We start from the raw sequence: 13,035 nt of genomic DNA on the forward strand, positions 1-13,035 counted from the left end.
ATGCACTGCACTAAAAACAACACACAGACTGTTAACAATTTATTTCTGCAAACAAAAACCTTTGCCTGCAGAAAAATGTAAAGATAATCGCATACAATTTCTACACACGGTGGCATTAATTACGACAAGCTGGTGTAGTGATTTGCTGTCATTCTTCTTCTAAAATTAGTAATTATTATATACTATTAGTAATGTGAAGTTGAATGCCAAACAGTCATTTCCTGTTGCCTCGGCCCGCTGAAACTGGAGCTGGCATTCAAATAAAGCTGAAGAAATCACAAAGAGAGCCATAAAGAGAACATTGCTAGAGGAAGCCCAGATTACATTATGTGAAGGACAAGGCTGTTAGTCTAACCTAATTACATGTCCTTTTAATGAAGCACGTAATCATTTTGATAAGATATCGGTTTTTGTTAGCATGTGTGTTAAAGCTTTAGGCGCAGCATATCAGTATGCCTCTCTACGCTAAGGGTAAAGCATGTGGACGCCGTGTTGTACAACTGGTACAATTTGGCAGTTAAGGAACAAATGAAATGTAACGGCACACACACACACACACACACACACACACACACACACACACACACACACACTGGGGTCATAACGTATATTTTGCTTGTAAAATGTCCACATGCACATTCTCACATACAGTACTCACAGACATATGGACACCGGAACACAAACTCACGGTATTGTTCATTTACATAATTCTCTCTCTATCATATCAGCATAACATTTGCTTCTCTCTTATCGCTCTAGAAGGACCATGTGGACCAAACAACAGGCCCTTTGTTGGTTTGATGCCATTCCTTTTTTTCCAAACTATCCCATGGTGCAAAGCATCCAAACACCGGCTGTGTTTCCACATTGGCATTCTGGGTGCCAGAATCAACACTTAGAGTAAGACATTAAAAGGAATAGTTTAACATTTTGGAAAATATGTTGATGTGCTTTTTTGACAAGGTTTAGATGAGAAGGTCAATAACACTCTCTATTCAGTACGGAAAATATGAAGCTGTAGCCGGCATTTGACCTCGAGTGGTTAAGGTTAGGATAGCTGATTGGTCAGGGGATAGGACCTGTGCAAATGGGGTTACATTACCTTGCGTAAGCATGGACGCCTGGCCAATAAATGCTATTGAAGGGCGGGTCTTGGTGTGGCCATAGTGGGATTCGTAATATCGCAGCCAGGAGACGATTAGCTGCAGTTGTACCTAGGGTTATAAGCGAGAGTATTTCTTGGTTGGAAGCACCGTCACGGTGGGTTTGCCGAGCAACTAGCGAGAACTCCACCAAACCTCCTGTAAAACCGCTATCGTTTTTATACTTAAAAAAAAAAAAAATATATATATATATATATATATATATATATATATATATATATATATATATATATATATATATATCATGTTAGTGAGTTTTACAGGTGCTGGTACTGGTTAATAGATTTATTTACCCCCTAGCTAGCTCTCTCCCCGTTTTCAGTTGTAGCTTCACCTTTAGCAGATATACTAGTGGTATCAATCTTCTGACGTAATTCAGAGAAAAGCGAATATGCATACTTTTTAAAACTATTTTTTCATGACATTTGAAATCCATGTAAACTTACATCTATTGGAAGCAACCTGCTTTGCAATTCTGTCTTTTAATATTAACATTTTGAAAAGGGTGGGCAAACCATTCACTGTTTTACAAGAAGGTTGGGAAATATAAGACGAAGGTGCAGTATATATATATATTGCACTGGAATTTCATCTTTTCACAGATCATCAGATTGGATTTATAAAGACGCCTGCTAGACTGAAGCAGAAATGCTGCAGGAGTGTACAGTACTGTACAGTGGGATGGCCTGGAAGAAAAGAATGGCATCAATCAGAGGTCCACTGTGTTTCAAACACTTCATCACTGCCTCAAAAAAAAGAAGGAAAAAAGCTTCCCTACCTCCTCCTCCCTAAGCTGCGTTCCTCCCTCAAATCCCCAGCCCCTCTTCTCTCATCCTCCTTCCTTCTCTTGTTTCAGTTCAACTCTTCCCTCCCTCCCTCTGTTTCTCCACCCATCCCTCTCTCTACTTCTGCATGTCACACTGCAGCAGTAGGACGATGGAGGGGTCAGACTTGGCGGCCTCTTTAAACTCTTCCAGGGAGATCTCATCATTGTGGTCCTTGTCCATCTTGGAGAAGATCTTGTCCACACGCTGCTGCGGGGTCAGCCCGTCCTCGTTCATACGCATCATGATCACAGTGCCTACCATCTTGTAGATGGCCTGCACAGAGCGAGAGGGGGAAAACAAAATTTTTGATTTTGTCTGTAAACTTATAGGAACCAGAAAAACAGTAAAAATGTGGTGTCCCCAAGTGGAGATAGCAATGCACTGCACTAAAAAGACATAGACTCTTAACATTTTATACCTGCAAAAAAAAAACATATGCGAGCAGAAAAATGTAAAGATAATCACATACAATTTCTACACACGGTGGCTTTAATTACGACAAGCTGGTGTAGTGATTTCCTGTCATTCTAGTCATAAAATTAGTAATTATACTATACTATTAGTAATGTGAAGTTGAATGCCAAACGTTCATTTCCTGTTGCCTCGGCCCGCTGAAACTGTAGCTGGCATTCAAATAAAGCTGAAGAAATCACAAAGAGAGCCATAAAGAGAACATGTTCACTGCTGGGGGAAGCCCAGATTACATTTTGTGGAGGACACGACTTTTACTCAGTAAAACCTCAGGCGCACACTAACTCCCTCCTCACAAACGCATACCTCGATGATCTCCAGCATCTCCATGCGTGTAATTTTCCCATCCCCGTCCAGATCATACATGTTGAAGGCCCAGTTGAGTTTCTGCTCGAAGCTGCCCCTGGAGGTGATGGACAGGGCGCAGATGAACTCTCTGAAGTCGATGGTCCCATCGCCGTTCTTGTCAAATGTCCGAAACGCATGCTGGGCAAACTTTGAGGCATCACCATATGGAAAAAACTGGAGAGTGGAAAATGAGAAAAGTTACAGTTACATTGTGCATCACTTCATTAATTGCCCCTTTTGAGTTACAGTATGGGCAAAGATGGATCCAATGTTTTTAGAATTTGACCCATACTAAGGATTTAAAGTCAGGATATCTTGATGTCTGCTGTCTGGGCAAGCAGCTTATTATGACCCATATTTATGTATAATGTTTGGCGGGGAGCTCTAGTGGGCGTAGTAATTATGATGGCAGCAGTGTTGTAGTCAAGACCACCCTAGTCTATATCCACGACGTTCCACTACCGTGATTGCTCCGGTGCCGCCGGAAATTCCGCCAGATGCATGTCTTTTCAGCCGATATCCGTTACCTTCCGCTTTCTTTGTGTTGGAATTTTAAACTCCGGTGGATTTCTGAGGACTATAGAGGCACAGTGGCTCCGTGCGGAGCTTAGCACCGCCCAAGACAATTGTGATTGGATTAAAGTTTTTCTCCCATCCCGGAATGTTGTGTGGACTAGTCAGACCCTCCTCCGCGGCGCTGTTGAGGGAGGTCTGGCAATGCGAGACTAAGACCACCTAAACCGAGACCAAGTCATCACCAAGACCAGGGTGTATGGAGACCGAGTCAAGACCAAGACCAAAGCAGGGTGAGACCGAGTCAAGACCAACACCAGACCAGTGTGAGTCCCACATTGCATGCCACGATAAATTGCTAATGCTAACCATAGGCACTCCTCAAATTGATCTGAAAGATCCACATTCCCATAAAAACACCCACGAAACACAAAATATTCTTCTCTTAATATTCACCTCTTCAATTGTCATACGTGTATCATGAGAAATGCCTTAATAAAGCAATCAAGTTATGGTCTTGACCAGTCTTGAAATAAAATCCAGAGTCCTTTTTATTTTAAATCGAGACAAGACAGAGTAAAAATGCAGTTGATTCCGAGATGAGACCGAGACTTTCAAAAAGTGGTCTTGAGACTGGTCTCGAGACCAAGACCGATCTTGAGTTCTACAACACTGGACCAGGCGCGTAGTCAGTAATGGGCCAGGGCGGCACTGTTAGGAAGGCTTCGGAACGTAATTGCTTGCTATGGTAACAACAGGCAGACTCTCAGGGCTGCCTTCCGCAGCTAACGTTAGCTAGCTGGCTTTTTAGACAATGTCCCATGGATGTGTTAAGCAAAGTACTGTTAAAAGTTACTGCGACAACAATGGCTTCTCTTTAAAGTGGTATGGACGCGTTTGTGTTTTGCCCACATTAAATAAGAAGATAACTTATCTGTGAGTGATGTAGTTTTTAGTTTTCTTTGATCCTGTCACTGCCATGGACTCGATACACTGTCTAAGATTTGGCGCCTTGCTGGCCACTTTTCATTTTATCTTTCATAATTCAAACAATGCTTGGCTGGAAGTTTTCATTCTTTGATTTTCTTTTACTGCTGGTAGCTGCTTATGATCTGACCACAGTTCTGAAGCAACAATGCTGTTATGAATGCACAAAGGATATGTTACATGTGCGATTTCTGTCTGATGTCGGCTATTCTATGTCATGCTGTTTGGGTTCATGTTTAGTTGCAACTTTGTGCAATAAAATGATACATTTTATAACAGTGCTGTGCAGAGCCAATGCTGCTGGTTCTGCCGGTGCAAATATATTTTAGCAGTGAACAGGTTTTTGTCTATATTGTTGTGTAACTTTTTAGACTGAGCTTTGTTGGTTGAGCACGTTGTAGACAGTACTGCTATTGCCGTTGTAATGCAGTATGTTGAAGGTAAAATTGTAGCTGTTTTTTAGTTTTTTGTTTGTCCTGTTTGCTACTTCTACGCCCAAAATACTATTTCTGCCTACGCCACTGCACTGGACGGCAGCAAAAGAGGAAGTCTGGTGACTTAGTAAAAAGAGTGACAAAGTCTACGTAGGGAGGATCTCGGGGTGTATGGATGGGTCAAACAAACACAGGAGGCCGCTTTTTGTGTCCAAGGTAAAACCAAAAATCCATGTTACATAGTGCTTAAAAAAACACTCAAGACAACTACATAGCATACCTAGCTTACGTACGTAACTGAAGTTACGTAACAAATGTACTAATTTTAACCGAAACCATGATCTTTTCCTAAACCTGACAAAGTAGTTCCGTTTCAAACTTTGACTCTTTCACGTTAACCACGTGTTTAAAACTGCGACTCTTTCTTTTACAATGGTACATATGACATATGTCTGAAACGGTCATATATGTCGTTTTGGGAGTCATTGATTGTGTTGCTGTGGCGCTGTACCATCTCAAAGGCTCTGGAATGTTCTGAGGGAGTTTTAGGCATCAACAGAGTCACAGTCTATGCCCAAAGTAGAGGACCATTAGTCAGCCACGGAAACATAAGCTTTCTATGTAAGAGGTAACTTTTTTCATATATATAACTATGGAAAAAAACAATGAGAACAATTTTCATTGCAGTAAACTTTGAGAAAACACTGCATTACCCAACTTTGTGTAAAGACCCCAGCCCTACTTATTACTACATAATAAACTGCCATGATTTCACTTCCTCTGCTTCCTTTCCCTATTCATGCCTGTCTCCTGCCCTCCGCCTCAGCCTCACCTTCACATAGAGCTGCTGGAACTCATCCAGGTTGAGGATGCCAGAGGGACAGTCTTTGAGGAAGCCTTTGTACCACTGCTTGAGCTCTGCCTCGTTGAATTCGGTGTTCTTGGTCAGGTCGTCCAGAACCTCTGGAGCCAGCTTGCTGTTGTGTTTCCCCATGTTGCTTCACCTCTCTGGGGGTACGGGGACAGAGAGAGAGAGAGAGAGAGAGAGAGAGAGAGAGAGAGAGAGAGGGAGCGACAGTGTGAGCACACAGTTGAGGAGACACTAAACAAACCACAGCAACAGCAGTTATGCCCCTGTGTTGCAACAGCACTGGTCTCTTTGAAAACAAGGAATCACCTGCACAGTGACACACACAGGAGAGCTGCATTGTCTTTATGTGGCTTTGTGTGTTAAAAGATACAGTATAAAACATGCGCACACATATACACACTACAACAAAGCAAGCCAATTAGACTTATTATAAAAAATGAAACAAACTCTAAAAGCTGTTTCATGCTTCTTGCATTCAGCGCGGTCGGCACGGTGTGCTTGGCGACAGTGCGCTGGGCGACCATGTGCTGGGGGACCATGCCCTGGGCGCTTGGCGCCGAGCCGCGCACCTTCAAGATTTTGTAACAACACGTGTGGTCGCATAGACCGCATTGCAATGATTGGCGACACGAGAGAAGAAGTTCTTTGAGCCGTTCTGACCGCTCTGACAGCAATCAGTATGAAAGATGAGACGGTTTGCGCCGCGGTGACCATATGCTCCGTCCGCAGCGCCCCGACCGTGCTGAACACAAGAAGCATGAAACCCGCTCAACTGCTGCTGCTACGACCCAACTCTACAACTTCGAGACTACAGTTAAAAAAATAGCTGTTGTGCTAACACCGGTACATTTACATTGATGTTGATCTAATGTCAGTGTTAGTTAAGGTGCATTTTTCCCTATTCATATAAAAAAAAGTATAAAACAGTAAATCTGCATTGGACAAGTAGAATAAAGGTCAAAGGCTACAAAGTGCTTACCATTTCTATGATGCCTCATATCATTCTAATGTCTCAAATCATCCTACCAACATAATCACCCTGTGTGAGCAAAGCCCCTGATAACATCACCGCTATATGGGCCATAAAATGGCCCATTACCCTGGCTCCTCACCACACACACACACACACACACACACACACACACACATATCCACATGGCTGAGAACCACTGCAGTGCCTTTATCATGACGCCATCCCTGACTCATAGCCCTGTCTGACAGCTTTCGCACTTTGACGCCAGGGACGCAGCCGAGCCAAGGGGCCACAAAACCTCCTCTAAATTGCGGAGAGAGAGAGAGTGTGTGCAGGGACAGTTTAGAGGCCGAAACATAATCCTGTCATGCTTTATGCCGAGTGAGTCATGGAGAAAGAGGCAACTAAACCCCAAGTCACTGGAAACGGCGCAAATATCTTGGACTTTGTATTCCCATGACAAGTGGGACGCACAGGAGAGCCCAGAGTTTAGAAGAAGAGCAATAAAAGGACATTCCAGCTTGAACTTGTTTTGAAAAGGTCACCTGTGATCTTCTCAAGTTGAAACACAAAAATGTAAGTTCTCTCTTCTCAGAGAAACATGTTATGGTTGTTTGAGAAAAGAAAAGAATGACTGTGCAGACAGAAAAGGAAAGAAATATGCCTGTAAACTGCAGGTGCAATCAAAGATGTATCAGTGACTGGGTCAGCTGGGTATCCATCTGTTCAATGCAGTCTGGCAACATTTAAACATCTTTGACTTTTTTCAGTTATTGCCGGAAAATAGCTTCCACTTTTATTGTATTTATAGCAGAAACCAGCATGTGTCAACCATAAAAAAAAAGCATTTGTGAGTGTTCCATTTTCACAAAGGACTCTGAAATGAAATGTGCAGTGACACAAATGATCAGAGTTGACTCAGGATCTTTTAAGTTCGGAATTATTTTTGAAGCTATTTGTGTAATGAGCAAGCGCTTGTCTTTGCACGGACACAAATACGTGCTTAGACACATGCTCACACACAGTTTCACACTGTTAACTGCTGCAGGATGGGTGCAGACAGATGTTTTGGGGCAGCAGTGTGGAGAAGAAATACATAAAGGTGTTCATGTTGTGGCAGCATCACCTGCACCGCCATTTTCCCCTGAGAGGCAAGAGGGCACTGTGGATGGAGATCATATTAAACTCAAGGTATTCCACTCCACCTGCTCTCGTAGGACTCTCTGCCTCAAGCAGCAGGTCTACATTTAGAATGGAAGTTTGAAGAAGAAAATTTGGATTGGGCAACAAGGCAGGCCAGCTTGATTCTTTCGAGGAATGATTGTAAAGATGGTAACACTTTGGACTTGTCATTAAGATGTCTTAAACGTTATAAGACTAGTTTGACGACAATGTAAAAACCAACCTCTTTTGACATTTTAATGTCATGTTAACACGTAGAGCTAAATATTTTATTAAAGTTTGATAATTGGGCCTGTCATGACATATTTATGATGTTGTCTAGGATAATGTCAAGTTGTCGTTACAAAGACATCGACAGGTTGTATTGTCTAGTTTAATGTCATGTTGTCATAGCACGGGGATTGTTGTCTTCGTTAAAGTCAACTTGTCATGACAAAGAAATCTCGGACAATGCTAATCTCGGACAATGCTAACAATGCTAAAGTGTCATAATTTACCAAATGACACTTAATGACAACAGTCATGAATACTCAAAATGACTCCTTCAAGTTCATGACAGGTGTCATATCGTAATAATGACATTGTCATGTCAGTCTTATGCACACCCCTTCAAATACATTGTCAACGTAAAGATTTACAAAGAATATGTTTACGGCATTTGCTATCTAACTGGGACGTTTTGGGAGAGATTGGTGGGATTTGCTGTGGACGAAATACACACGGAGATACACTGGTAAGAGCAAATGACAAGTTCCTTCCCGACCGTCGCTGCGTCCGGAGCTTAGCACCGCCGACAATTGTGATTGGTTTAAGGAAATGCAAACAACCCAGAGTGTTTTTTTTCTCCTATCCCAGAATGCATCTAAATCAGTGTAAGTGTCCTCTCAGGTATAGCTCTGTACAGTAAATCACTCACTGCATCAACAAAGACATACACACACCAAACGTACCAACTTGTGCCACAAGCGGTGGGTTAATTTTGGCTTGTAACCTCCTGAACACACACACACACACACACACACACACACACACACACACACACACACACACACACACACACACACACACACACACACACACACACACACACACACACACACACACACACACAAGCAACATTGTGTATTGTCTTTGACTGAGGCAGATGAGATTGTATCCCTCTGTTAGGGAAGCAAACATAGCGGATAATAGAGTATCCTGTGGAAGCCAGGGAGAGGCGTGACTAGCCAGGCACACTGGAAACTTATCCCATCTGAAAGAATCAAAATAAGCACTGCTCACTACGGCAACACAGGCAAGCCGTAGGTTTCTCCTAATCGTCAAGTGCTCAGGTCTCTGCCAGTTCATCTTACTGAGGCAAATAATCTATTGTGGGAGACTATTCATGTGTTGGATGTTATCTGGAGATAAGCCTCTGTGTTTATTTTTCTTGGATTAGCATATAAATCAAATCTCTGTGGAATCAACTGGCTTCAATGCCGTTTTAATATTTTTGCCTGCCTTGGAGAAGCTGATGCCTATATGAGTGCATTAACACATATATGGGTGCCAAATGCCCTATGTCAAACTAGGGTATGCGTGTGTTGCAGTAAAGACATGATTGTTGTGTTAAGAGAAACAAAGAATGAAAAGGCAGACATATGAATGCATAGAATATGGACTCTTGATGTACCTGTTTATTAGGCATGGGAATCTTTAGGCACCTCCGAGTCGATTCCGATTTAGAGGGCTACGATACGAAGATGAAACGATTATTGATGCATCTTGATGCATCGAAAAATGTATTTCTATACATTATTTTATTTGTTCTCACTGTGTGTTTATATATATATATACTGTATGTGTGTTTGTATTTACATTTACAACAAATGTGGATGTTGAATTTTCTCCATCGAGTCATAATCTTTCAAGAGAGAATCGCGATGCATCCAAGAATGGATTTTCTTTCCCCCACCCCTACTGTTTATCGGGGCTGTGGACATTAATCACTGCAATGATGCATTCCAATGCGGAACTGGATGATTCTGCATCAATGCAGTGACAGACCATAATACATTTTTGCCTACTGATGTTACTTGCTGATTTTCCAGGAGCTGCTTTTTTTTGTTTTTGCCTTTTGTCTGCCGTGTTCAGACAAAAGGCAGAAAAAGACAGTTACATTCAGTAACTGTCTTTTTTAAGAGCAGATACAATAAAAAGGGGAGTTATTGCGATAACGATATTGAGTCGATATATCATGCACCCCTAGTTTCTAGATTGCTCTGCTGCCTCCAAGAAGCCAAATAAATCAATAATACTGCTTCAAATTGGCCTCTTTCTTCAATCACCATTACAGTAAGTTAACTGCTCCTAGCAATCACCCTGTGTTATGGAACGCACTACTGATTGGTTAAGGCAAAACAAAACAATACGACCCCCTTTCAAACCAGAAACTGGTTAACATGGACATGATGTGAGTCTGAATAACTTAAGTAAAACAAAATGGACATTCAGTCTGATTATTAGACTGATTTGAGATTTGGAACTATTTGCTTGCTCACAGGAAGTAAGTTTGGAATGAATAGAAGACTTGGGACGTTAAGCATGGGCAGCAATAGTCTGGCATATTTCAATTATCATTAGCTTTAGCACAAAATTACCAATTTCAGTTTTGGCAATGATGAACCCATAACAGGTTACACACGATTAAAACTCGGTAATGTCAGTGCATTCAAACTCACTCCCTGTGGTGCTAATATGAAATAACTTTATTTTTCCCCACAATTACAGTAGGGCTGGGTGATATGAAGAAAATCAAATATCACAATATTTATGACCAAATACGTAAATGTCGATATTGCGGCGATATTGCAGGGTTGACTATTGGTGCTTTTACAAAATATTTACACAACAGCTTTGATAAATAATCATCAATATTGTGGATAGAATAACTAAGTGGGTAAAGGCAAACAATAAAACAGCTAGTAAGCCTGGTCATTTCATAAAATGACATCACTAAAACCAGGAAAAGACCAAACTTCTGTCATATCACGATATTAGGATATCCAAAATGTAATAGGTCTGCAAGAGGAATGAGGAAACCATGGAAAATATGCGATAATGTTGTTGAATATCACAATAACGATATTACTTGCGATAAATAAACTGATATTAAAGTTTACTCTGCTCTGCATTTCTGCTGCTTTCAGTATTCTGCTAAAATTCAACAAATTGCTTGTTGATTTTAAAACAAATGAAAGGAAATCATTTCCAACATTCTTGTCTTGAACAAATTGAACATTGCATATAAAAGGCACCACTAAAAAAAGAATGACAGTTACATTTCAAAGTGCAGTTTTCTAATCATATAATCTCGGAGTGTCTTTTGCGATATGTTGCAGCCTTTCGCAATGTGTATATTGCGCCAGTTGATACGCTGTTTTTGTACGCCATGACCTCTTTGACAGTCCCTTTACATCAACACGCCGGCCCAAGCACACACACACACGCACGCACAAACATACCAGCTTCAACCAGGGACAACCAGATTTGTAGCTCCATCACATACACAGGCGCTCCCTGGAATTTACATATTATAGACACTCATACACTGACATAAAAAATTATAATACAGGAGGAGAATGGACACAGCGAGAAGAGGCTGTGTGTGAAAAAGGGGGGATCTGGACTCACACCTCTGAGGGAAAAGACAAATAGAAAGACAGGGAGAGAGACAGGGACTGAAAAGGCGATGAAGCTGGAAGGACGGAGAAAGATTCAATTCAATTCAATTGTATTTATAGTATCAAATCATAACAAGAGTTATCTCCAGACACTTAACAGATGGAGTAGGTCTACACCACAAAACTTCCTTTTAGGCAGAAACCTCGAGTGGTGAGGAAAACGTCCTTTTAGGGCAACACAGTCTCAATCCCTACTGGTCAAATGTATGACGCATGGTCAAGGAACCCTGGCATTAATTTTCAACGTCAGATAGACATTCATGTTAATCCCTCACCGTCAGATATAGACGAAAGAAAAGACACGCCCCCTTAACTCGAACTCTGTGACAGTTTTATTATTGGTATTTTGAGCCTAATAACCGCTGTTTTAATCAACATTTTTCACCAGATATTATCATGGTTTATATGTATTTCTTTTAATGTTATTATTTCGGTCTATTTCGGCCAGGGAAGCTGGATTGCTTGTTTGTTTATTTATATTTTTTAAACTATAACGCTAGATCTATCAACATTTATTTAGCTGTTATCATGGTATTCATTTCTTTATTTTAATAATAATATTTCGGTCTTATTACCGATGAAATATTACAGTATACTGTAATACAGAACATTAGGATATGATCCGAGCTAGACGCATTCAAAGCCGATATCCCACAATGCAATGCGGACATAAAACGTTTAAAAACATCCGCGGAAGTGACGTAGTAATTACCGCTCCTCGTCTGTGAAAGAATGTTGCACGTAAGAATTTACACAATAAAATACCAATAATGAAAAAATTGTGTTTTATGCTAAGCACTTTGATTTGCCTTATATATACTATATAAAAAACCTACAGTTGAGTGTTTAGAAATACAGCCTAATGGCTTGTTTGACTAATGGGCATTTGTTTTGACTTGTACTGTTGTGAAAAACAATAAACTATATACAAAGAGAAGCATTTTTTATTTTATTTTCCATACATACTTATTTAAAAACGCAATTTTCTAATTTTGCAGTTGATGACTATTAATAGCAAAGACTAAAGGGAAAAAAAAACATGAGCATATTTATGTGTGAGACTTAGCTTGATTTAATATCACACTGCATTATTAGTTCTTTTAAATAAATGACTTTTTTGAAATATCAATTTATGGTAGGCCTAACATATTAATAATTATATTCAGAAGATGATCCTCATATCAATCACCGTGTTTACAGCTTGTAGCCATCCTAACCTTTGCTGCCTTTACTGAGACTACCTTTTCAAAATTAAGAAGGGACTAGTTTTAGGAAGCATTTTCAGGAAAGTAAAAAGATAATCAGATTGTTGCCGAGGTCTTTGTTTACAGAGTAAGATGTATGTAGCTTTGTATGGGTATGTGTACATGTACAACATGTGTTTTGGCATTTTTGACACACTTCTACCTCAGCCTACATACTGCACACAGACAAAACTCACACATCTCATTCAACAATTTCACCGAGGAAAGGGTCGTGACATGGGCCAGAGGCTATCAGAGGTCATAAATGATGAACCAATCCATCGGCTCTGCTCCTATAGG

The 13,035-nt window shown here is 40.7% G+C and overlaps 1 protein-coding gene across 1 annotated transcript in view; it reads right to left on the reverse strand.

Moving 5' to 3' along the window:
• Positions 1-1,419: 1,419 nt before the first annotated feature.
• LOC144528870 (hippocalcin-like protein 4) overlaps positions 1,420-13,035 on the reverse strand; it is a 31,131-nt gene continuing 19,515 nt past the window's right edge. Inside the window, exons 2-4 of the mRNA XM_078267723.1 lie at positions 5,576-5,751; positions 2,768-2,983; positions 1,420-2,263 (exon numbers count right to left, since the gene is read on the reverse strand). Of these exons, the coding sequence (XP_078123849.1) occupies positions 2,066-2,263; positions 2,768-2,983; positions 5,576-5,737 (576 nt within the window). The 5' untranslated portion in view covers positions 5,738-5,751 and the 3' untranslated portion in view covers positions 1,420-2,065. The remainder of the gene's footprint in view (positions 2,264-2,767; positions 2,984-5,575; positions 5,752-13,035) is intronic.

The sequence above is a fragment of the Sander vitreus genome, chromosome 14 (assembly GCF_031162955.1).
Source record: "Sander vitreus isolate 19-12246 chromosome 14, sanVit1, whole genome shotgun sequence".
Classification (NCBI taxonomy): Eukaryota; Metazoa; Chordata; class Actinopteri; order Perciformes; family Percidae; genus Sander; species Sander vitreus.